Genomic DNA, 25,287 nt, shown 5'->3' with positions numbered 1-25,287 from the left:
CACCTCCCGCCCCCTGCAAACATCAGACACTACCAGGCTCCACTCTGCAGGCTGTTTCAGCAGGGCAAGGAGTCTTTGGAAAGTTAGATTTGGGAGGGACTTGATACCAACTGATTCCATATCTAAAGGCCTTTCAGGAGCAGGGGAGAGAGATCAAACTCCTGTTAAGCGCTCACCCTCTCCCCTTCTCACACAGCCACCGTCTTTCCAGGAACTAGGCACGCCCTGGCAGTACCCAGAGCGCGCAACAAGAGCCCATCACGACGAGGACAAACGCCCCAACGCCCCGAGCTGCTCACCCTCACATGGTTCTCCACGGCCGCACGGCCCGCCAGCTTCTTGGCCTCTTCAGCCTTGGACATAGTGGAGGGGGCCGGGAAGACGCTGTGAGAGTCCGGGCTGCTGGTGCTTGGGCTGTCTAAGCCACCGCGGGTCCCGGACTGTGCACGCCCCGGCAGCTGCACGTGCGAGCCTTGGAGGCCCCAGCTGTTCCCGCCTCCGCCGGAGGCCGCGCCCCCGGCCCGTCCGGGCAGCGGGGCCAGGACCCGCCCGTAGAGGGTGCTGAAGGGCCCGGGGCGCTGCATCCCGACACTTCGCTCCAGCCTTTGCTGTGGTCCCGCCCCCGGCTGCTGCGGAAGTCGTTTCACTCACTGCACACGGCTCGAGCGCGCTGATGCGGCGGGGCCTGCTGGGATGTGTAGTTCCGTAGTATCAGTGGCCCGTAGCCTTGTACCAACCTGGACTAACAGCCCCACAATGCCCGGCGACTAAATGCGTAAGTCGACCGCGACGGACTCCGGCGCGTCAGGCGGTAAGGTCCGACAGGCACCGCTAGCTGAGGAGGGGGAGGAGGGGGAGGAGGGGGGAGGGGGGGAGGAGGGGGGAGGGGGGAGGGGGGGAGGGGGGAAGGTGGGGGGAGGAGGGGGAGGTGGGGGAGGAGGGGGAGGAGCTGAGGAGGGGGGAGGGGGAGGGGGGGAGGGGGGAAGGTGGGGGGGAGGAGGGGGAGGTGGGGAGGTGGGGGAGGAGGGGGAGGAGGGGGAGGAGGGTGGGTGTGATGAATAACAAGAATTTGGAAGCTGAAAGCTTTACTTCTCCACCTTTAGAGTTTCCCTCTATCCTAAATGGTAAAGGGGGAGGTGGAGTACATTCCTTTTGGAGCCATTTAACAGGCAAACTAAAGTCAACCCCAGCTTTACCGACCACTTAAAATGTGTGGTATTTATTCTTTGCGTCTGTATTAGTGGAATTCTTTTTATCTTGAGCTCAAGGCCTTCAGCTTCACTCCAGGTCTTTGACTTTTGCATGCAAAGCCCCAGTAAAAGCAGCTGTGACCGCCATCATCTAGGCTTGGGGTTTTTTTAAACTGTACTGTGCAATCTGATATCTATCCTTTAACATCCACCTTGAATTGAAGGGGGGAAAGTTGTTCGAGATTCTTGGTTTTAGGCGAAATTCAGAAATTAGCGTGAGGTTATGGCAGAGAAGCAGAAAAAATATCTGGAGTCCTGCCGTTAGGTAACAGCCATGAGCAGTGGGGTCATGCAAAGAAAACCCAAAATGGAGGTCCTTCAAGGTCTGCAGAGAAGAACACTTAACAGCCCGATTAGGATCAAAATATCCCACCAAGGTCATGGACTGTAACAAGATTTTTTGAGTCACTCACACTAAGGTGGGTTGGCATCAGTTCCTGAGACAATAGCTCTTACAGAACAGACCCTAAGAGTCAGGTGGACCCAATAATGTTAACTTGTGACTGATCCTAGCGAGGGACTTAATATTTAAAGCCCCCTCAAAAACTGGTGCTAGAGTTAAAATTGTCATTCTCATTATTTCTCTAGAGAATATCTACTTTCAGGGGTTGGGGATTTAGCTCAGTGGAAGAGCGCTTGCCTGGCAAGTGTAAGGCCCTGAGTTCGGTCCCCAGCACCGAAAAAAAAAAGGAAAAAAAATAGAGAATGTCTATTTTCAGTCTTTTGAAAATGTATTCCATTCCTAATAAACTTTACTGTCACTTTGACTACATTTTTGTACCTCACCTGGATGCCCTTCCAGTAACACTGCTACTGTTGGTCTGCAAAGTTGAAAGCCACCTTAATTAATTTCAAAGCCTTTTCTGTATCTCCTTGGAGGCAGCCTTTCCCTGTTCTGAATTCTCAGCACCCACTAGCAAAAAGTTTATGGAGCAAGTATTGACCAATCTCTGGTTTATTACTCCAGCCTAATGGCCTATAAACCACCCTAAGTGTACTACTTGCCTACCTACCCCTTCTGCCAGGTGTATCTTGTCAGCTGAATGCCACCTCCTTAGAGAAGGCTTTCTGACCATCCTAGCTTGAGTTTCCCACCATCCTCTCTTGCTTTCCCTGTGGTTTATTTCTTATCACAGAACTTTTCCTTGATCATTTGTTTACTTAATAAACAAATAAAGATGATCCTCAACAAATACCTAAATCATAACTTCAGTAACATACATTTCATGCCTAAACCCCACACTCCACCTTCAGCCACATAAGTTTTCGTTCTTTCACACACTTTTATTTAGTTCTGTTTTTGCACACACCACCCTTCTAATTCTCCGATGTTCTTCAAGACTGCACTCTGTTACTTACTATTCTGCAATCCTGAATGCCCTTCCTAATTGGAGTGGCTGCTCCTCTGTGCTTCCAATCACCTCTCTCCTCTCTGTCACAGTCCATCTTGCTCTATTCACTTCGCTGTCTCACTCAAAAGGATATGGGACCCTTAATAGCAGAGATTATTCACCATAGAATCCAAACCACGTCGCTCAATATTTGGGGGTGAACAGTGTTTTCTCTAAAGGTCAACCTGTCTGTCCCTCTTTCTCTTTCCTTCTCTCTTCTCTCTATCTTGTGTTCTTTTCTCCAATCCTACCCCTTTTTAATTCTTTTCTTTAGATCTGCCAGTGATGTCCAGTGACTCACTCAATCATTCTGAAATCCCACTGATGGTTCTTAGGGCTGAATACTAGGCTAATACCTTGGAAGAATTTGAGCATTGTGTTCCTGTGACACTTTGTATAGGCACCATGCTAAATGCCTTAAAGACTATCCCCTACCTCCCAAATAGAAGTTTCAATTGGAAGGAAAAAGGGGACAATACTGATTGCAGGGAATTTAAGCTGCATGCCAACCAAGAAAAAAAAAAAAAAACAGGCATTTTATTGAATTGTTGGAGTAGTTGGATAACTTTTGTTAGTCTTGAGTATCGTATTTTTAAGAAATATTGTTTAAGGAGATCCCTCCCCTCATAAAATATACATCAGTGGCCAATTTGTCCTTGGAGATATCCTGGCATTAAGTTGCACCTGGTGGGTTTTTTCTCTTGTGGTAAGATAAGGAGATAAAGGACAGGCACATTCTGTACATTGTTGACAAGGGAGAAGAGAAACTCTTGGTGGGCAACATATTTGTGGGTTAATGGTGGGAGAACCATTTTTCCCGTGAGGGTCTCTATTTCTATTTCATTACCCCTACAAGTATTTCTCCCACTTTAATCTTAAGGGAGTGTTGAATGGTGAAGGTCCAGCTTCCAAAACTGCTTTTACAATGCTAGGAATCTCTCTGTATAGCTGTCCTTATCTCAACTAGCAAAAATGCTATGTCTTTCTTATTACTTCTTATTTCTACTCTTAAATGGAACTGGAGAAAAGCACAGAGCAGGTTCTGTCTGAAAGTGAGGGGGGAGAGGGGGAGAGGGTGGGAGCGGGGGCAGGGGGGAGAAATGACCCAAACAACATACACACATGTCAATAAATGAATAATTTTTAAAAACTGCTTTTATAGTTGTCTGGGGACTGATGACCCTAGCTGAGAAGTAGAAATCCTTGGACACATAATCTAATGAGGACAAAATTAGTAGTGTAGACTTTCTGTCTGGGATGGGTTGAAAAGTCACAGGACATCAGCTTGACTTGGAACTTGTGGAGTCTGAAAGACACAAATTATCTCCTTGGTGGACTAGCTCTTAACAGGCACGTAGATTCTTTTAAGGGTTCACAGGTGTACTTATGTGGCTTTGGGGAGTGCTATTACAACCACTCTGGTGAAGGAAAGACTCAGGCAGCTGCTCAGCCACTTGTGGAGACTGTGTCCAGAAGTCCTGAGTGCAATGGATCTTACCTACTCTGGGTTCATCTCATGAATATTGCTTTACAGACTTTCACATTTAGAAGTAACAACTCCAAGAAGTACACACTGTTAGCTCCACTGTACAGATGGGGCATGAGGGAACAACTCCCTTCTCCAAGGTCACACTACTTGTAAATGAAATTGGGATACAAACCTTCAGGTGATTGTAGAACTAGATCTTACCGGAGATAATTGGTGGGAATTTATTGCCCCACCCCACCACAAATATAGTCATGAACTTTGTGTAAACGGCCCAGGTAATACCTTTTCTCTTTAAACTCACAAGTCATAGCAATGAGTCTTAAGACAAAATGGATAAGGGAAAAAAGAAAAAACTATGTAAGTACTGAATAAAGAAAAATGCGTAAGTTTGGAATGCTAGGCCATGTTCAGGTTCTCACAGGTTGAAATCAATGTACTTTTTTTCAATTTGATTTGGTTTTTGTTTTTTTGAGATAGGGTCTCAATTATTAGCTCAGGCTGACTTTGAATGCTCAATCCTCCTGCCTCTACCTGCAACTTTGGAATTACAGATGTGCATCATATTGCTAAGCAGTAATATGAAGTATGTTTTTGTCATGCTGGGGGTCAAGCCCAGCCCTTTATGCATGCTAGGATAGTGATATACCACCGAACTACATCCCACCCTCAATCTACTTTATAATTTTCATATCCACTGAAAAGCCTGTTTTTCTTTCTAGACTAAGAAAGAACTGCATAAGGCTCATTCTTTGTCTTTCATGGAATATAAAGAAGTTATGTTAAGATTCTAAGGAATTCTTAGAAAACAGTTTTCAGGATCAGATTAGTGCCAGGAGGCAAAGCTCACATCCTACACTATTGTTGCTAGCAGGAGGGAGGGCCTGGACATGGAAGGGCTTTAGGCACCTCACCCCCTAAGGCTGAAAACAAAGACAATGGGACACACTGGCACTTCCCAAAAGGCTGGGAAGGAGGCACCCCCACGCAGATACAGCCACTTTGTATGCCTCCCTGGACTTCAGTGAAGCAGGGAAAACTCCACACTTTCATTCCCTCTCCCTTCTCTTCTTGTTTTCTTCAGAGTGTGATTATTTTGATTCCCAGGGAAGAGTATACAGAGCTACAAACCAGATGCTGGGATAGATTTGAGGATCCTACCAGAGATTGAAGTGGTGCTGCCTCAAATACACCTTAAGCTAGAGTTTGGTTCACCCTACTTTTCTTAGCAACTAGACATTTAGCAACAGCTACTCAAACTCACATAGCACCTCCAATCTCACACCCTTGCATTGGTCCTTTGAAGCTTCAACTTATTGCCTGAATTGCTTCATCCTTTTCTTCAAGGGCAGGTTTATTGCCTACTAATAATTTTGACAGTTAAATCGTTAGAAGACTATGAACCTTACTCATAGTGCTCTAGAGATCAAAATGAGCCATGATCAATACCTCAGCATTACTACCTTGCTATGCACTTAACACTGGAAGGCAACAGAGTATGGTCTTTACCAGTCTTCCTGCTGGTTAACCAAAGTTATGGGGGGAAAAAATGTGTATAGAACACTTCCTTAGGTGGTTGGGAAATCTATTTTTTGCTTAAGGATCAAGCTGCCTTTTGAAATTGTTAGAGCAACAGTTATCAACTTGGAGTGATTTTTTTTTTTCCTTTCCCCTTAGGACTATTTGGCAATATATAGAGACATTTTTTATTGTCACAATTGTGCAAATACTACTGTCATCCAGTAGGTAGAAGCCAGGGATGTTGCTTAACATCCTATAGTGCATAGACAGCCATACACACAAAGAATTTCTTACCCCAAATGCCAATAGTCCTAAGACTAAGAAACTTCACCTTAAAGAATTTTCAGGTGGGGCTAACAGAGTGCCTCAAGTGATAAAGTGCCTGCCTAGCCCTGAGTTCAAACCAGAAAAAAAAAAAAAAAAAAAAAACTTCAGGTGGAGATTCATGAATGGCTCCCTACTCTATCCAGCTTGTTTCACCTGCTTCATCCACACCCAGAGCTCCTGCATGATGAGCCTTCTCCAGACTTACCCTGCCAAGGAACTCCCCACCTTCCAACACCACCATCTGCATTGACTTCCCCTTGTTGCCCACAGCACCCATGAAAGCTCACCTTTTCTCAAGTTGTCATCCAGGTCCATTGATAATATTCCCCTCAGTGGCACTAGAGAGGCTTCAGATCCATGCGAGTGAAGAAAGAGGAGGAAGAGGATGGAAATAAAGCTTTACCAGTTTAGTGGGGGTGGGGGCAGACATCTACAAGTCAATCCTTTCCACACTGTGAGAGTGATCAGCTCTGGCCCTAACACCTGCACTATTCCACAAAGAGCCTCTGTCTCTGTTCAGCTTTAAGCAGCATCAGCCTAACTAACCAGATATCAAGTCCTGAGGGACTTCAAGGGAAGGGGATTTGTGTCCTTCCTCATGAAGAAAATGAGGAAGAAAATAATCTGTTCTACCATTTTGCTATGTAAATGAATTCTCCTAAGAAGTCAGAGGCACTTTCTAAGACTGGATCACATGTTTTAAACATGGACTTTTACAATACTGGCTCCCACTGCTCATTCAGGTCTCTGCCTCTCAGAGGTTGTCCCTGAATTATTAACAAAGTACTGAAGCTGCTTAATGACTTAAAGAAAAATCTTCCCAGCACAAGTTTAATTCTCTCTCTGACTTAGATTTTGTTTTCCTTCTTCTTGCTTGATTAAATTGCATACCAAGGCTAAGCTGAAATGCACTACATTCCACCTTTCTGGAGCACTCCCTAGTCATAGGCCATGGGGAAGGTCACAACTGGAGTGATGTGAGCTAGAATAACATAGAACAGGAATTGGCCATAACAAATACACTGGTAAACAGATTTTTTTTATCATTTGTGTTTTCTTTTAGATTCACAGAATTGGACTCTCATTGACCTTCACAAAAGCAAAATTAACAACCAACCCTGGCATCCATCCATCTGGAACCCACATCCATTCCCTTATTAAAAAAAAAAAATCAAAGGAAAGACTCAACATAAAAGACTCGACACAGGGTGGAAAGATGGAAACTCAGTTTTTTTCTCTGCTTATGGCCTGTACTTCCCCTTCTAAAATGTGAGCAGAAAAATTATCTTTCTTGTTCAGTTCTGAATCCCAGCATGTGCAGAATAAATGAATATGCAACACCAACCCTTAGCTCCTTCCCCTCATCCTCCACCACCCCATATTTACCGATACTTGACCTCAACTAAGCTACAGAACTGCCCTCCTATTTTATTAGCTCACATGTAGTTTAAGGATTTAATAATTTTACAGAGAAATTCTATCCCAAATGTTTCTGCTATATCTCTGTGGTAGTTTGCTATACATGAAGCACATACAACCACACACTCTACTGGATGCTCTATACAGAGTTCCTTGTGTCTTTTGCAGCAACTGTTGCCTTGCTGGTCTTCTTGACATCAGACGCAGCTAGAGCTTAGAGGGGAAGGGCTCAGTTAGAGAATGCTTGACAAGGGCCACTTAGGGGTGGAGTTCAAGCAGGAAAGAGACCTGAGGTCAGTTACCTTTGTTCTCTACACTAGAAAAGCATATAGCCTGACATAAAGCATCATTAATGGAAAAGCATGCTTCAGGAAACAAGCAGTTTTATTATTTCAGGGAGGACAAAAACAAGATATTTTCCATAAGTTGTTTAGAAAGTTCAGGCTTTCCACCCTGGCCACTACTTTGCAAATTTTTTATGATCTACAATTGACTATCCATTTTGTTAGAGATCAGTCTAAAGGTTTAATGCTGTTAAAGAAAAAAAATTGTCAGGTGCCAGTGGTTCACACCTGTAATCCTTGCTACTCAGGAGTCAGAGATTAGAAGAATCACAGTTCCAAGCCAGTCTAGGTAAACAGTTCATGAGACCCTATCTTGAAAAAGCCCATCACAAAAATGGGCTGGTGGGATGACTCAAGGTGTAGGCCCTGAGTGCGAATTCCAATACCACAAAAAAGAGAAGAAGAAATAAAGATTCTATTCATGACACTTGTTTTAGATGATAAGGCAGACTATTTAGGGGTGTCTGTGGCAATAGGTATAGAGACCACTACCAACCAACAGGCTCTTGCCAAGGGGAGAGAGGGCTTGAATGTGACAACATGTACAAGTGGGTGTTTATAAGCAAGAAACAGGTGGGGGTCAGTGGATGGTAAATGACTAAGAGGAATCATCAAGATGAGGTTCTGGCTCAACTGACTTGATAGGATTATTGCTGAGTGTGATGGATAAATTTCTGATTGTTGCCTCATTCTATTTACTTCTAGTCATAAAAAGGAACCTAGCAAATAAATGGTGCCCATTGGAAGGGTTAATGATTCCTGGCAATAGTTCCTATAGCTTATCACATAAGTTAAGAGGAATGGACCAATGTTCTATACCTGACTGATTATGAAACAAAGTTACCATTAAAATCCCTAGCCTACATTGGCCTTTCATATCCCATTCTTCAAGGCATGAGATTGCATATGCATAAGGTTGGCCATGAATTCTCCATAGATAAAAATATGCCACTTGGGTCACACAGGCCCCCTTTTCAATTCTGTTGCTCTTTAATACCTTAGTTAGAATGATATAATTAGCAGTTTATTTCCCAAGAGTTTGAGGCAGAAATATTATAGGTTAAAAGAGCACTGTAGTACTTGGCACATGAATCAGCTTGTGAGAAATTCCATCTGGGCTTTTGGTGAAGATAGTTCTTCAGATATACTTGTTGATCCTTGTTTTTATATCCCATGACTAGATTGAGTGAAAACAAATGAGATTAGAAGTCTCACTTCTCAAAAGGGACCACTATTACAATTTAAACAATTACAGTAAGGATACTGCTAGGGTTAGTCACTAGGTGGCTAAAAGATTTCTGAGGTCATGTAAAGACTTGAGTTTTACTCACAACTTACATGGTAGTGAGTGCATGTAATCTCGGTATTCAGGAGACTGCGTCAGGAGGACTTGTGAGTTTGAAGTTGGCCTAGGCTATATAATGAGACCCTGTAAGAAAGGAGAGAGGGAGGAAGGAAGGAAAGAAGGATGGAAGGAAGGGAGGGAGGGAAGGGAAGGGAAGGGAAGAAGGGAGGGAAAGAAAGGAAGAGGGAAGGGAAAGGAAGAGGGGAGGAAAAGAAGGGGAAGGAAGGAAGGAAGGAAGGAAGGAAGGAAAAGAGAGAAAGAAAGATTGATTTTTGGTTTCACATGATGTAGCCTACTTTGTCAAGTTGCTCATGAAAGCTACTGATTGGAACATTCCAATTTACAGTGTTATCCTACCAAGCAAAAGAGGTAGGCATAAGCAAGAAAAATTAAGATGTAAGGATTTTATAATGGCAGAAAAGAATTTTCCCTGGTTAGCTTTACCATAAGGTCCCCAACAGGTATACAGTTCCAAGAATATGGAGGGGCTCTTTTGAGCTGTGAGATGTGGACCCAAGTTTCAAGGCCCCAAAGTTTGTAGGCAGTGAGAAGAACTTGCATGGTCCCTTCTAAAGGAGTCCAAGGGCAGTCTTTCTCTGATGTCATTTCCAGCAGACCCGATTTCTCAGTTCTAGATCATGAAGGGCTTCATTGTCTTTAGTTAGTGGATCATGAAAAGCTGCTTTTACCTGATAAAAATATAGTTTGAGATAATTTATTAAATCCCTGAAGCATCTAGTCATATCAGAGTTTAGAAAAGCAGAAGATAAATGAAGTTCTATAGAGTCACAGGCCTTCGATGACTACATAAGGGGTCAACCACATTTTCCAGTGGGAATGAATCGGATTACTTTTGATCTAGGTAATCCAGTTCATTCAATTAGTTTTGCCTACATGTGGAAATCCAGTTTTCCCAGCACCATTTGTTGAAGATGATGTCTGTTCTCCAGTGTATGTTTCTGGCACATTTATTGAAGATCAGACAGCCGTAGCTGTGTGGGCTTACTTCTGGGTCTTGTTTTCTATTCCATTAATCTACATGTCTGTTTCTTCTGCTAGTACTATGCTCTTTTTGTAACTATGACTCTGTAGTATAATTTGAAGTCAGGTATTGTGATTTCTCCATCATTACTTCTTGCTTAGGATTGCTAGGTCTTTTCTGCGTCCATATGAATTTTAGGATTAATCATGGGAATTTTGATGTGTACTTCACCTTTGGTAATGTAGCCATTTTCACAATACTAATTCTGTTGATCCATGAACATGAGAGGTCTTTCCATGTTCTAGTGTCTTCAGTTTCTTTCTCCAGTGTTTTATAGTTTTCAATGTAGAGGTCTTTCACCTCCTTCCTTAAATTTAATCCTGAATATTTTTTTAGGCTATTGTGAACAGAATTATTTCCCTAATTTCTTTCTCAGCATGTTTCCTATTAGTATGTGGAAAAACTGATTTTTGTATGGTGATTTTGTATCCTGCTGCTTTGCCAAAAGTGTTACTCAGATCTAAGTTTTTTTGGTGGAGTTGTTAGGATCTTTTAAGTATAGAATCATATCATCTGCAAAGAGAGATAAGCTGATTTCTTCCTTTCCTATTTTAATTCCTTTTATTTCTTTCTCTTGTTATATTGCTCTGGATAAGAGTTTGAGCACTATATTGAAAGAGTGGAGAGAATAGACACCCTTGTCTTATTTCTGGTTTTAGGAGAAATGCTTTCAGTTTTTCCCAACTTAATATAATGTTGGCTATCGGTTTGTTGTATAGCCTTTATTATGTTCAGATATGTTCCTCCTATTCCTAATTTCTTCAGGACTTTTATCTGAAGTGATGTTGAATTTTGTCAGAGGCTTTTTCTTACCTATTGATATGACCATGTGATTTTTGTCCTTAATTTTATTTGTCCTTAATTTTACGTTTATTGAATTGCATATGTTGAACTAAACTTGTATCTCTGGATTGAAACCAACTTGATCCTGTAGTATCTTTTTAATGTGTTCTTGAATTTATTTTGTAAGTTTTTTATTGAAGATAGCTGCATCTATGTTATCAAGAAAATTGGTCTACAGTTTTCTCTTTTTGTTGTGTCCTTATCCACTTTTGGGACCAGGGAGATACTGGTTTCGTAGAATGAGATTGGTAACATTGCTTCCTTTTCTAACTTATGGAATAGTTTGAGGAGCATTGCTGTTAGTTCCTCTTTAACAGTCTGGTAGATTTTAGCTGTGAACCCATCTGGTCCTGAGTTTTCCTTTGTTGGAAGATTTTTTATTACTGCTTCAGTCTCATTGCTCATTATAGATCTACTTAGGTAATTTATATCCTCTTGGTTCAATTTTGTTAGGTCATATGTGTCCAGAAATTTATCCATTTCTTTTAGACTTTGCATTTTATTGGAATACAAATTTTCTAAATATTCCCTGCTTATCCTCTGAATTTCATTGTTATCTATTTTAATATCCTCCTTATCATTTCTAATTTTTTAAATTTATGTCTTTTCCCTCTTTCTTTTTGTTAGTTTGGCTAAGGGTTTGTCAATCCTACTTATCTTTTCAAAGAACCAACTCTTTGTTTTATTGATTCTTTGGATTATTCCTTGAGCTTGTGTTTTTTTTTAATTTCTACCCTGATCTTAATTATTCCTTTTTCCATCTGTTGATTTTGGCTTCGACTTATTCTTGTTTTTCTAAGCCCTTGTGGTGCATTATTAGGTTTATGTATTTGAGATCTTTCTCATTTTTATGTGGGTACTTTATAGCCATAAACTTTCCTCTTAATGCTTCTTTTGCCATATCCCCAAGATCCTGGTAAGTTTTATCATGTGGCCATCTATCTTCATCTATGTGTTTGATTCTGGAATTTTTTTTTTTTTTAGTTTTCTCCCCAATTTCATCAATGACCCACTGATCACCCAAAAGTGTTCTGTTCAATCTCCAGGTGTTATTACAGTTTTTGCAGTTTCTCTTATTATTGTTTTCTAATAGCATATCTGTATCTTATGATCTATTAAGATACAACAAATTATTTCAATTTTCGTTTTTTAAGAGTTGCTTTGTATTCTACAATATGATCTATTTTGGAGAATTATGTCTATAGGCTGCTGAAAAGAATGTGTATTCCACAGCTATTGGATGGAATATTCTGTAGGTGTCTGGTAAGTACATTTGATCTATGGTGTAGTTTAACTCTGAGGCATGTTTGTTGATTTTTTGTCTCAATGATGTATCTATTGATGAAAGTGGGGTGCTGAAGTCATTTACTACTCTTATGTCTGGACATATCTGTCCCATTATGTCCAGTAGTGTTTATTTCATGAAATTGGGCACACTGATGTTTGTTGCATATATACTTAGAATTGTTATATCTTCTGGATGGGTTGTTCCCTTTTTTAAATATGTAATGACCTTCTAATTCTGGCTTGAAGTCTTCTTTGTTAGATATGAGTATGGCTATTCCTGCTTACTTTCAAATTCTGTTTACTTGTTAAATCATTTTCCTTCCTTTCATTTCTAGTCTGTGTGACTTTGCCTTGAGGTGTGTTTCTTTTCTTTTCTTTTTTTTTTTTTTTTTTTGGTGAAGGGTTTTTTGAGATAGGATCTCACAGAACTATTTGCTGGCACTGGCTTTGAACCATGATCCTCCTGATCTCTGCCTCCTGAGTAGCTAGTGTTATAGGCATGAACCTCCAGTGCCCAGCTAGAGGTGTGTTTCTTGTAAATAAGTTGAATCTTAAAACAAAAAAAAAAGTTGGATCTTGTGTTTTAACCCACCCAGCCAGTCTATGTCTTTTTATTGGAGAGTTACGATCATATATATTAGGGTTATTATTGACAGGTATTTGTTGATTTCTGGGGTCATTTTCCTTGTTGATTTGAGTACTTTGTTCTTTTCTTCAATCCTTGTTCATCTTAGGGTTTTGCTGGTTTGAATTGAATATCTTTGATCATTTCCTAGTTCTCATGCATTCATCTATTCCTGTCATGAGATTTATGCTCTTCCTGAGCTCTCAATTTCTGACTGACTTTCTCTCTCCTCTATGTGTATTATTCCTGTAAGTATTTTCTGCAACATTGGCTTAATGGTCATGAATTGTTTTGCTTATGCTTATCTTGGCAGGTCTTTATTTCACCATTGATTTTGGATGATAATTTTGATGGGTATAGTAATCTTGGTTGGCAGTTATTTTCTTGCTGGGTTTGAAATATATCATTCCATATTTTCTTGGCTTTTCGGGTTTCTACTGGAAGGTCTGAGGTAATTATGATGTATTTTCTTTTGTAAGTAGGTATTTTTCTTGTCCTTTTAACAACTATATGATTTAGAGCAGTTATTTTCTGGACAGGTCTATTTGGGATTCTAAATGCTTCCTATACTGGGGTGTCCATGTCTTTCCCAAGATTTAGGAAATTTTCTTCTATAATTTTATTCAGTAGGTTGTCTGCACCATTGGTTTGTAACTCAGCTCCCTTTTTCTATCCTGTGGAAAAAGATTTGGTCTATTGATTATGTCCCAGAATTCTTCAAGGTTGTGGTCATGCTTGTTTATTTTTTATTTTTTTTTTATTGTTGTCTCAGTATAATGTTTCTCAATCTTATCTTTAATCTCTGAGAGTCCTTTTGCTTGTTTTAGTGTACTAATGATGTGTTCTATTGTGTTTTTCATTTGATTTATTGAGCTTTACATTTCCAACATTCTTGTAGGTTTTTTGTTTTGTTTTGTTTTGTTTTTAGAATGTCAATTTCCTTGCTGAATTTCTCATGTATGTTGCCAATTTTCTTGTCTGAGTCTTGAACTGATGTCCTTATTTATTTGTTTGATTTTCCTTTGGGGTCACTGACCAAGGTAACTTTTTTTTGAACTTGAAAGATCAGATTTATTTAGGGAAAACAAAAAATCCACAACCCAAAGGATAGGATTTTACATCTCAAGACATCTCCCAGGTAGTAAGTCTACAGATTTCAAATCATTTTTATAAAAGATATTTTTGTACAAATTTTACATGTATTCAGGATTAGGACATAAGTAAGGAACTTCTGAATCATTTGTCTTTGGATTTAGTTATTCAAGTGTTTAGGAGCTTTTGGAGGAGTAATATTGCCTTGTGTTTTCATATTAGTTGTGTTTCTTTGTTGCAATTTCTTCATCTGTTAGATTGGCTATCTCTTTCACCTCCATTCAGAGAAAAGAAAACAAGAGGAAAGAATATAAACTAGTCATTTAGATGTAGTAGAAAACAGTCAACAGCCATACCACCCTGAATATGCCCAATCTCACCTAGATGTAGTAGAAAACAACTGTACACATCACTGACTCCCCTAATAAGGCTATAAAGGAAAGGAACTAGGATAGTTATGGGATAAACAAGGACTTTAAAAAATTAAAGTTATAGGTATTAATAATTAAGTAATAAAAAAGAAGGCAGAATGAGAAACAAAAAAGAAGAAGCGGGTAGAAAAGAGTTGGAAAGTATATGGTATGATGTATTAGATATAATAGTGAGAGAGCACAGTAAGATATGTACATAGAGAAAAGATAATAGAAACGCTAACAATAACAGCTACAAAAAAGAAAACTGAATTGTTGTACTTCTTTTTTGAGGAGGAGGGTGAATTCCCCTCTCCTCAAGGAAGTATTTTGTTTCCTTCCTTTGAAGTCTAAACAAGTTAGACAATAGAGGGTTGTCTGGTTTGGGATTTAGCCCAGTTGTAGACCACCCACCAAGCACTTGCAGTGCCCTGAGCCAGATCTCTAGCACAGAATATGATGTTCGCAAGTTGGGCAAACAGAAAACAGCTCTTCCCCTCCTGACTCCAAGAATCCTGTTACTCCTGACCTCCTACTTTGTTCCAGGATAGTTCCTTACTCTTGTGAACTACAGGTTTATTCCTGACTTGATTGGTGGAAATTATCATATTGGCCATGTTCCTATGGAAACCTACCTCACTGTCCCTTGCAATTCCCACATTGCTGTGGTGTGGACCAATTCTCAATTCACTTTCCATTTAACTCATACCAGATGGTACCCAGGGCAGGAGGAAGTGGCATTGTGCCAGTAATCTCTCACCATCAGGTACTCCCCACACTCACCTCCCTTGTTGCAATGTAAACTTTTATCTCCCTCCTGCAGTTCTCACATCTTTTAGGTTCATGCCAAATTCCAACCCCTTCCCCACTCTACTTGCAATTTTTATCAGGTCCCACTCCCCCAAGGCAGCAACATGCCAGAATACTCTCTCAGCAGAGTACCTCTGACCTGTGGTTTGGACTCTTCACCCAACTAGTTTTGTGTCTATGAATTTGAGTCCCAGTCCAACCAGCTTCATGAATCCACATTGATTTTTTAGTCAGTTGATAGGGTAGGGGTTTGCAGGTATAAAACTTCAGGGTCTTCTACTCTCTCTGGCTGAGGTATTTATCCTTTTTTTTTTCCTTTTTCTTTTCCTTTTTCTTTTATTATTCATATGTGTGCATATAAGGCTTGGTTAATTTCTCCCCCCTGCCCCCACCCCACCCTTACCACCCACTCCGCCCCCTCCCTCTCCCCCCCCTCAATACCCAGCAGAAACTATTTTGCCCTTATTTCTAATTTTGTTGTAGAGAGAGTATAAGCAATAATAGGAAGGAACAAGGGTTTTTGCTAGTTGAGATAAGGATAGCTATACAGGGCATTGACTCACATTGATTTCCTGTGCATAGGTGTTACCTTCTAGGTTAATTCTTTTTGATCTAACCTTTTCTCTAGTACCTGTTCCCCTTTTCCTATTGGCCTCAGTTGCTTTTAAGGTATCTGCTTTAGTTTCTCTGCGTTAAGGGCAACAAATGCTAGCTAGTTTTTTAGGTGTCTTATCTATCCTCACTCCTCCCTTATGTGCTCTCGCTTTTATCATGTGCTCATAGTCCAGTCCCCATGTTGTGTTTGCCCTTGATCTAATGTCCACATATGAGGGAGAACATACAATTTTTGGTCTTTTGGGCCAGGCTAACCTCACTCAGAATGATGTTCTCCAATTCCATCCATTTACCAGCGAATGATAACATTTCGTTCTTCTTCATGGCTGCATAAAATTCCATTGTGTATAGATACCACATTTTCTTAATCCATTCGTCAGTGCTGGGGCATCTTGGCTGTTTCCATAACTTGGCTATTGTGAATAGTGCCACAATAAACATGGGTGTGCAGGTGCCTCTGGAGTAACCTGTGTCACAGTCTTTTGGGTATATCCCCAAGAGTGGTATTGCTGGATCAAATGGTAGATCGATGTCCAGCTTTTTAAGTAGCCTCCAAATTTTTTTCCAGAGTGGTTGTACTAGTCTACATTCCCACCAACAGTGTAAAAGGGTTCCTTTTTCCCCACATCCTCGCCAACATCTGTTGTTGGTGGTGTTGCTGATGATGGCTGTTCTAACAGGGGTGAGGTGAAATCTTAGTGTGGTTTTAATTTGCATTTCCTTTATTGCTAGAGATGGTGAGCATTTTTTCATGTGTTTTTTGGCCATTTGAATTTCTTCTTTTGAGAAAGTTCTGTTTAGTTCACTTGCCCATTTCTTTATTGGTTCATTAGTTTTGGGAGAATTTAGTTTTTTTAAGTTCCCTATATATTCTGGTTATCAGTCCTTTGTCTGATGTATAGTTGGCAAATATTTTCTCCCACTCTGTGGGTGTTCTCTTCAGTTTAGAGACCATTTCTTTTGATGAACAGAAGCTTTTTAGCTTTATGAGGTCCCATTTATCTATGCTATCTCTTAGTTGCTATGCTGCTGGGGTTTCATTGAGAAAGTTCTTACCTATACCTACTAACTCCAGAGTATTTCCTACTCTTTCCTGTATCAACTTAAGAGTTTGGGGTCTGATATTAGGATCCTTGATCCATTTTGAGTTAATCTTGGTATAGGGTGATATACATGGATCTAGTTTCAGTTTTTTGCAGACTGCTAACCAGTTTTCCCAGCAGTTTTTGTTGAAGAGGCTGCTATTTCTCCATCATATATTTTTTAGCTCCTTTGTCAAAGACAAGTTGGTTATAGTTGTGTGGTTTCATATCTGGATCCTCTATTCTGTTCCACTGGTCTTCATGTCTGTTTTTGTGCCAGTACCATGCTGTTTTTATTGTTACTGCTTTGTAATATAGTTTGAAGTCAGGTATTGTGATACCTCCTGCATTGTTCTTTTGACTGAGTATTGCCTTGGCTATTCGTGGCCTCTTGTGTTTCCATATAAATTTAACAGTAGATTTTTCAATCTCTTTAATGAATGTCATTGGGATTTTGATGGGAATTGCATTAAACATGTAGATTACTTTTGGGAGCATCGACATTTTTACTATGTTGATTCTACTAATCCATGAGCATGGGAGATCTCTCCACTTTCTATAGTCTTCCTCAATCTCTTTCCTCAGAAGTGTATAGTTTTCCTTGTAGAGGTCTTTCACATCTTTTGTTAGGTTTACACCTAGGTATTTGATTTTGTTTGAGGCTATTGTAAATGGAATTGTTTTCATACATTCTTTTTCCGTTTGCTCATTGTTAGTGTATAGAAATGCTAATGATTTTTCTATGTTGATTTTATATCCTGCTACCTTGCTATAGCTATTGATGATGTCTAGAAGCTTCTGAGTAAAGTTTTTTGGGTCTTTAAGGTATAGGATCATGTCGGATATTTATCCTTAAAACCTGTCCTGAGATGACTCCCAGTGAGTTGGGTAGTGCCGGTGTCTGTTTGCTCTGTGGGATAAAGATCTTCCATATTACGGTTTTGTCTTTTTTTTTTTTTTTTTTGCATACTGCAATCAGTTAGTACCCATACTGTGTTATCTCCTGAGAAGGGTTTCCTTTTTTCACTTTTGCCAGCAACCATGTTTGGGGGGACGCTCCCCATCACTACCAATTTGTTCTATGATAAGGTCGGTCCTTTGTTTCTTTTATAGATCTAAAGTTTAGTACTTTTAGATCTCTCCCTGCACACCCTGTTCTCTAAGTAATCAAAGTTCACTATTCTCCTTGGTTTATTCATGCCACCATCCTCTTCCTAGAGCCATGTGTCTGAGGTTTTGTTTCAGATTCATTGAGGTGCAGGAGAAAGTGCTGGGTGTCTCTAATCTGCATCATACAGGATCCTTATTATTTTATTTAACTCCTTAATGAGGAAACTGATAAGGTGTTACAACCAATTTAAAGGAGTAAAAAAAATCTCAAATTATATGGAGTAAAGAAGTGTTAATGTGTCAGTGGAGTCAACACATAATGTGATAAGGAAGTCCACTGAACCTCTGCTAGACAGAGTAGATTTTGCATGTCCACAGGCAAGAATTCTTTTGTATGGCTCTTGTTGCTTGTCTGTAATGTACAAAACTGCAAAATATCTGTCATAAAATCGGATAACCTGGATGGGTGTCCTGTCAATCTTGACAATGCAGAGCTTCCACTAAAACAGAAAGTATTCCCTGCAATGCCAAGTTCAAGGCTCCCATGCACCCTATCTCTCCAAAGTTACAGTGAGCTGATATGAGATTCACAGACTTGACACCATTGACATTTTGAACTGGAGATTTCTTTATTATAGGGGACTGCAGCAACCTTGGCCCTCACCCATTAGTTGACAGTAGCATCTCCACACCTCTCAGTTATAATGATCAGAAATCTCTCCAGACATTGCCACATATGCCTCAGGTAAAAGATTGTCACTTGTTGAAAACTTCTAAGTTATTGGCTCAAGTACGCATGAGTACTGCAGCACCAAACCCAAACCACTAACTTTAAGAAGCATAAATAATCCTGGAACATCTATTTTCTTTTCTCTTCTCCTTCTGCAGAAACTTCTCATTTCACACTAATTCCCTGACAAAGTCATACTTCTCTAGCAACAGCCACTATGCTAGTAAACAATATTTGTCTTCAGAATCTCAGAACATTAGAACAGTCACAGACTTGTCCTTTCCCCTGGCCCATGAAAACAAACACAAAAATAACTGCAATTAGGAGTTCAATTTTCCCCCAAACTCTTTCTCCTCCCTTATCCCCCTTCTCTGTGTGTCCCATTACAAGTCCTCTTGGAAGAATCTCAGCTGGACCAATTCAACCTTTGGTCTAGAACCCATAGCAGAATGATATTTTACACAGCAACTCTGAAAAAATATTTACAAGAGCAACACTTTTTTTTTTTTTGGGTGGGACTAGGGTTTGAACTCAGGGCTTCATGCTTTCAAGTCAGGCACTCTACTGCTTGAGCCACACCTCCAGTTCATTTTGCTCTGGTTATTTTGGAGATGGAGTCTTACAAACTATTTGTTGGGTCTGTCCTTGAACTGTGATCCTCCTGATCTCAGCCTCCCAAGTTGCTAGGGTTATAGGCGGGAGCCATTGGCACCCAGCCAGCACTTACTCTTATTACATGTAATATTCTTTTTTTCCAAAATGTTGTACTGGTATGGTTTCCATTCATGTTAAAATTTAAATGTTATTGTAATAGTATTAAGAGGTAGAATCTTTAAGAGGTGCTAAGGGTAGGATTGGTGTGGGAATAAAAAGTGAGCATGGCCCTCTCTCACACTCTCTTGCCCTTCTGTCTTCTACCATAGAGTGATGCAAGAAGGCCCTCATCAAATGCTGACCCTCTGCGTATGGACCTCCCAGCCTCTATAACTGTGGAAAATTATAAATTTTGCAGTCTGTGGTATTTTGTTACCATCTACACAAAGCAGACTAAGATATATACTGAATTGATTTCACAAGCCCTAGGGTGTGGTGAGCAGTGGTTTAAAATACTTAACTTTAAGGTCTTTGTAATGCAAGATCAGAGAAGAATAGAGACCCCTAGAGCAAAGATCTACCAAAAGAAGGTCACTATATAGTAAAGAGCAGAGTGTGGAGGCAGGAGGAATAAAAACCCCCAGGCTTCAGTTGGAAGCAAGTCTAGAGGAGGTTCCTTCAAGAGGCTGTCCCTCTTTAGACATTTCCGAACACTCAGAATCTCTCTAAGACCTGTTGTTGGGGCTGAGTCATATTTATGGCAGAAGCTCTGGAGGAGGCCTTCTGTTGAGTAACCCAGAGCTTCTAAACTGAGTCTTCCTCTCCCTAAGACCTCCCTGCCCTTCTACTCACCCACCAAAGGAATAACTGGAATGTGATCAAGTAGGATTCCTTTTTCCCAGATCAAGTAGGTTTCAATGGCCAGTTTCAATCCTCTTTTCCCTTCAGTTCTTACTGGCTTTGACCTTTGTAGGGCAAGAAGCCCTTCCAGGGAGGTCTTCAAGTTGGGAAATCTTTCATGTCTCAGTGACAGAAAATTTACCCCAAACTGGCCACAGGAATTGCTTGGTTCCAAAACCCAAATATTTTGCAGCTCAGTTTGATATAAATGCCAAGGGACATGATTATAACCTGCATTTCAGCTTGGCCTCCTCTAGGTTGACTCCAGAATCAGATGGACTTTCCCCTTGTAGTCCCAAGATAGCTGCCAGGAGCATCAGCTCCACTGTGTATGTCACCCACTAAGCAAAAGACTTTGGATGTCATCTTGAACAGGAAAATCACCCTAAAAGCAGATTATAAGGACACAAGAAGTTGCTAGTTAAGCCATAAAATGGGTCCAGGGCCAAGATAAAAGGCCCCATGAGGAGATAATTGCCCATTCCTGCCTCTCTTTGTCTCCTTCTGTGAACATATTTCCCGCTTCAGATCCCCTGCTGTCCATCCCTGCCTTTCTTTGTCTCCTTCTGTAAACAGACATCTTGACACAGGTCCCCCACCACTGCTCCCACCTAAACAAACCCTGATCCCTAACCCCCAATGTGCACCCACCTATTAGTGACCAGCACATTCACTATAACCTGATCCCTTGCACTTCCCTATAAGAATCCTGTAATTTCACCGCTCAGGGCCCAGAATTTTGAATTTGAGTTTATCTGGGACTGCTGGCGTTAAATAAGGTCTGAGTTCTCCTACTTCTCTGAGTGTTGCTTGGTTTCTCACCAGAAAATATTTCCACAACATTTTCTGGAGGCCCCAGCAAGATTCCAACCATTCTGGCCCCTTGAGCCACCAGCTGTGGCTAGGCTGCAACAGATTAGGGAGGGACTCAGGACTGAACAAGGCAGTGTGCCACCCGATGGTATCCCAGGTCCTCCTTCACCCCAGAGTTCCAACCTTCTGAGTAGTCTTGCCCTGACTGGACTCCAAAGAGAAGTGGACCAACTTGCCTGGCAATTTCATCCAGACTTGGTAAGCCCCCAGGGGAAAGTCAGCCCTCAGTCAGGTCCCATCCCAGTGGGCAGAAGGGGAGTCTGATCAACTCCCAGGAATCTCCAAGAGGAAGTCCACAGATCAGGGACTTCCCCAAAAAGGGGAGAAGGATAACTGTAATAACTTCGGTGTGAATGTGTGTGTGAATGAGTGGCCTGATTCATCCTCACTTCAGGCTTGAGTTTGTGGCTCCACAGCTGAAAAGCTACAGAGTCTGAGTGAGTCTGTCCTGCAGTTCCATGGTGATCCTCATACAGCTTAGGAAGGCATCAGGGCAACCCGATCAAGAGTCACAAAGTTCACCCTGCCATTGATACTAAGAGGCACCTAAGTTCCTTCAGGGCAGGGCCAGGCAGACATCTGATTGGTCTCTTCTCTTGAAGGGGCACCCACCCTTGTTTGGTGGGGAATACATAGGGTGGGTATAGATAACACCTCTAACTGTATGGGTGGAATTTCTTCAAAGCCCATGGTCATAGATTGTATGCTTAAACATTTTAAGAAGGGATTCTTGGAAGATTATGGAATCAAAATGTCTCCCAGGAAGCTGCACATGCTGTATGAGTTGGAGTGGCCCACTTTTGGGGTCAACTGGTCCCCTGAAGGTGCCCTAGAATTGCACACTTTCAGGGCTGTTTATCATTTCATAATAGGAATCCCCAGATTCCCAGATCAGTTCCCCTATATTGACTCCTGGCTTCAGGTGGCTCAGACCATGTCCCCTTGGGTCCTATTCTACACCAACCAAAAGGAACAGAGCAGAGTTTTCTGGCCCAAATACCAGAAGCTGACCAAGCCTGTTCTGCAAGGGGATCCAGAAGATGAACTACCTGTGCCCCCGCCGTGTGTTCCCAGCGCACCACCACCATCACAGCAGCCAGTGCCACCTCTCCCAGACAGTCCACCACATTCAGTGAGTCCCCCTCAGCCCTGTCAGCAGCCTCTCAGCCCTAACGATGTCTCATACCCATCCCTGGCCTGGAGTCTGAGTCCACAGCCCCTGAGCCACCTCCTTCACTAGTCCCATGCACTGGCCCCTCAGTCCAGGGCCCTGAAAATGTCGCTCTGTGAGACACAAGGGCCCCAGCAAATTGGTGTGATGGCACGGGCCAGCCTGGGTGTTCTATCCTCTATTGCCAGCCTTTCCATTACAACTGACCTCTTAAATTGTAGGAACGACACACTGCCTTATTCAGAAAAGCCCCAGGCCATGATCAACCTCCTAGAATCCATATTTTAGACCCATCAACCTACTTGGGATGACTACCGACTGAGCCTCCTGACATTTTTCAACATAGAAGTGCAATGGCAAATCCTGACGGAGGCCCCCCACTGGCTCCAAGGGCAGGCCCCAGTAGGAACCCTACACACAGAATCTTGGGCAAGAGAGGCAGCCCCCAGTGCTCGGCCTACCTGAGACTTCAATACAGCAGAAGGAGGAGGAGTCCTCACCCAATATCATGCCACCCTCCTACACAGGCTCAGGGCTGGAGCCAACAAGCCAACAAGCCAACCAACATGTTCAAAACTGCGGCAGTTATTCAGAAACCAGAGGAATCACTGATTGATTTTTATGAGAGACTCTGTGAGGCTTTCCAGGTGTACACTCCCTTAGGTCCAGGAGCACCAGAAAGCCAGCAGATTATCAATAGAGTGTTTGTGACCCAGTCATATGCTGACATTTGCCAGAAACTTCAGAAATTTGAAGGATTCACTGGAACGAATATCACCCAGCTATTAGAAGTGGCAAACAAGGTTTTTGTAAATCAGGACCATGAAGCAAAACAAGAGGCTGATAAAAGAATGAAAACCAAGGTGTCTTTATTGGCTGTAGTACTGGGGAGGCCAGACCTGACCAAGCAGTCAGCTCCACCAGGGAAGGGGAGACCCAATGGAAGAGCCTCGCTTTGATGGGACCAATGTGCCTATTGTAAGGAGACTGGCCACTGGAAGAATGAATGCCCCGCCACAAGAGACCAACAGCGGAGCCTAACTAGACTGCTCCAGGAAAGAAGACAGGATGGCAACCTGAACGAGAGGCCCAGGACCTCATTGGCCTAGTGGGAATTGAGTCAGACTAGGGAAGACTGGGCTCCTTACTACTAGACCCCAGAGAGCCCACGTCAAAATGAAAGTGGGGAGCCAACCAATGATTTTCATGGTGGACACCACTGAGCATTCTATGGTCATTAAACCTGCGGCCCCACTTACCAAGCACAGGGCCACAATAGTTGGAGCCACCAGCACTCAAACTGCCTGGCAGTTCTGCTGACCCCAAACATGCCAGCTAGGAGGGCACATGGTGACTCATGAATTCCCAATTACCCTGCTGGGAAGGGATTTACTAACAAACTTTGGAGCCCAAATTACCTTTACCCAGGGAGGGCCCACAAGCCTTACAGTGAGAGAACAAAATGCCCTCATGGCAGTGACTATGCCTACAGAAAGTGAATGGCAGCTCTACTGCCAGGAAAAGGGGGACCCAATGAAGCCTACCTGCCTGCTGGAGGAGTTTCCTGATGTCTGGGCTGAAAAAGGACCCCCCAGCCTGGCTCGCAACAATGAGCCCATAATGATAGATCTCAAACCTGGGGCTCTCCCTGTTAGACAGAGGCAATATCCAGTGCCACAGGAAGCATACCTAGGAATTCAGGCCCATCTACAGCAAATGAAGGATGCGGGGATATTGATTGAATGTCAATTACCATGGAACACCCCACTGTTATCCATCAAGAAGGCAGGAAGAAACAATTACCAACCTGTCCAGAACCTACAGGCAGTCAACAACACCATTATCACATTGCACCCTGTATTTCCTAACCCCTACACTCTCCTGAGCCTTCTACCACTGCAAGCAAGTTGGTTCACCTGTCTGGACCTAAAGGACACTGTCTTCTGCCTCGCCTGGCCCCAGTTAGCCAGCTTCTATTCACCTTTGAATGGGAAGACCCCCCCATACTGGAAGAAAGACATAAATGACCTGGACCAGGCTGCCTCAAGGATTCAAAAACTCACTCACTTTGTTCAGGGAAGCCCTAGCAGCAGATTTATCAACTTTCCCAGAAGCAAACCCACGCTATACCTTGCTCCAATACATGGATGATTTGCTTCTGGCAAGCCACAATCAAGGGAAATGCTGGGAGGGGACAAAGGCATTGCTAGCCCAACTCTCTGAGGCAGGCTACAAAGTTTCCTGGAAAAAGGCCCAAGTTTGCCAGCAAGAGGTCCGATACCTCAGGCTCATCATTTCAGAAGGATGATGCACCCTAAGTCCGGAGAGGAAACAGACCATCTGCTCCATTCCACAGCCAAAAATCAAAAGGGAGGTCCAAGAATTCTTGGAAGCAGCAGGATTCTGTCACATCCGGATATCTTCGTATTCAAGTCTGGCCAAACTGCTTTATAAGGCCACAGCAGGCTCTGGAAAGGACCCTCTAAACTGGGGGTCAGACCAAGAAAGAGCCTTTCAGGAGATAAAGAGACTGTTAACCAGCACCTCTGCACTAGGGCTACCAGATGTAATGCAACCATTCAATCTCTTCATCTGTGAGAAAAAAGTCACACAACTCTGGGGGTCCTCAGCTCTGATGGGCCTGTGGCAGCAGCCAGAGGCTTACCTGTCAAAGTGCCTGGACCCAGTGGCCTCAGGGTGGCCTCCTAGTCTTTGGGCCTTGGCTGCCATGGTAACCCTAATCAGGGAGGCTGACAAGCTCACCGTAGGACAGGACATTAATGTTAAGGTCCCCCATGCAGTCATGGCCCTAATGAACGGGCAGGGACATAAATGGCTGACCAGTTCCAAAATGGCCCATTATCAAGGACTGCTCTGTGGGAATCCTCAAGTCAGAGTTGAAACTGTACAAACTAAATCTTGCCACTTTCCTGCCAGCAGAGGAAGGGCCCCTAGATCATGACTATGAAGAGGTAATGGACAAAGTGTACTCCACCAGGCTGGATCTAATGGGTGCCCCA

At 42.3% G+C, this 25,287-nt stretch overlaps 1 protein-coding gene and 1 long non-coding RNA gene across 2 annotated transcripts in view; one reads left to right on the top strand and one right to left on the bottom strand.

Annotated features, from left to right (window-relative positions):
- Nucleotides 1–630, bottom strand: part of Rpia (ribose 5-phosphate isomerase A) — a 39,850-nt gene extending 39,220 nt beyond the window's left edge. Inside the window, exon 1 of the mRNA XM_020183871.2 lies at nt 300–630. Coding sequence (XP_020039460.1) covers nt 300–584 — 285 coding nt within the window. The 5' untranslated portion in view covers nt 585–630. The remainder of the gene's footprint in view (nt 1–299) is intronic.
- Nucleotides 566–8,504, top strand: LOC109699245 (uncharacterized). Its single transcript, XR_002213617.2, has 2 exons — nt 566–811; nt 7,039–8,504. It is a non-coding gene; the product is annotated as an uncharacterized lncRNA (long non-coding RNA).
- The last annotated feature ends 16,783 nt before the right edge of the window (nt 8,505–25,287 follow it).

The sequence above is a fragment of the Castor canadensis genome, chromosome 12 (assembly GCF_047511655.1).
Source record: "Castor canadensis chromosome 12, mCasCan1.hap1v2, whole genome shotgun sequence".
Lineage (NCBI taxonomy): Eukaryota > Metazoa > Chordata > Mammalia > Rodentia > Castoridae > Castor > Castor canadensis.
Note: the sequence above shows the minus strand (reverse complement) of the source record. Positions and strands in the feature narration are given on the sequence as shown.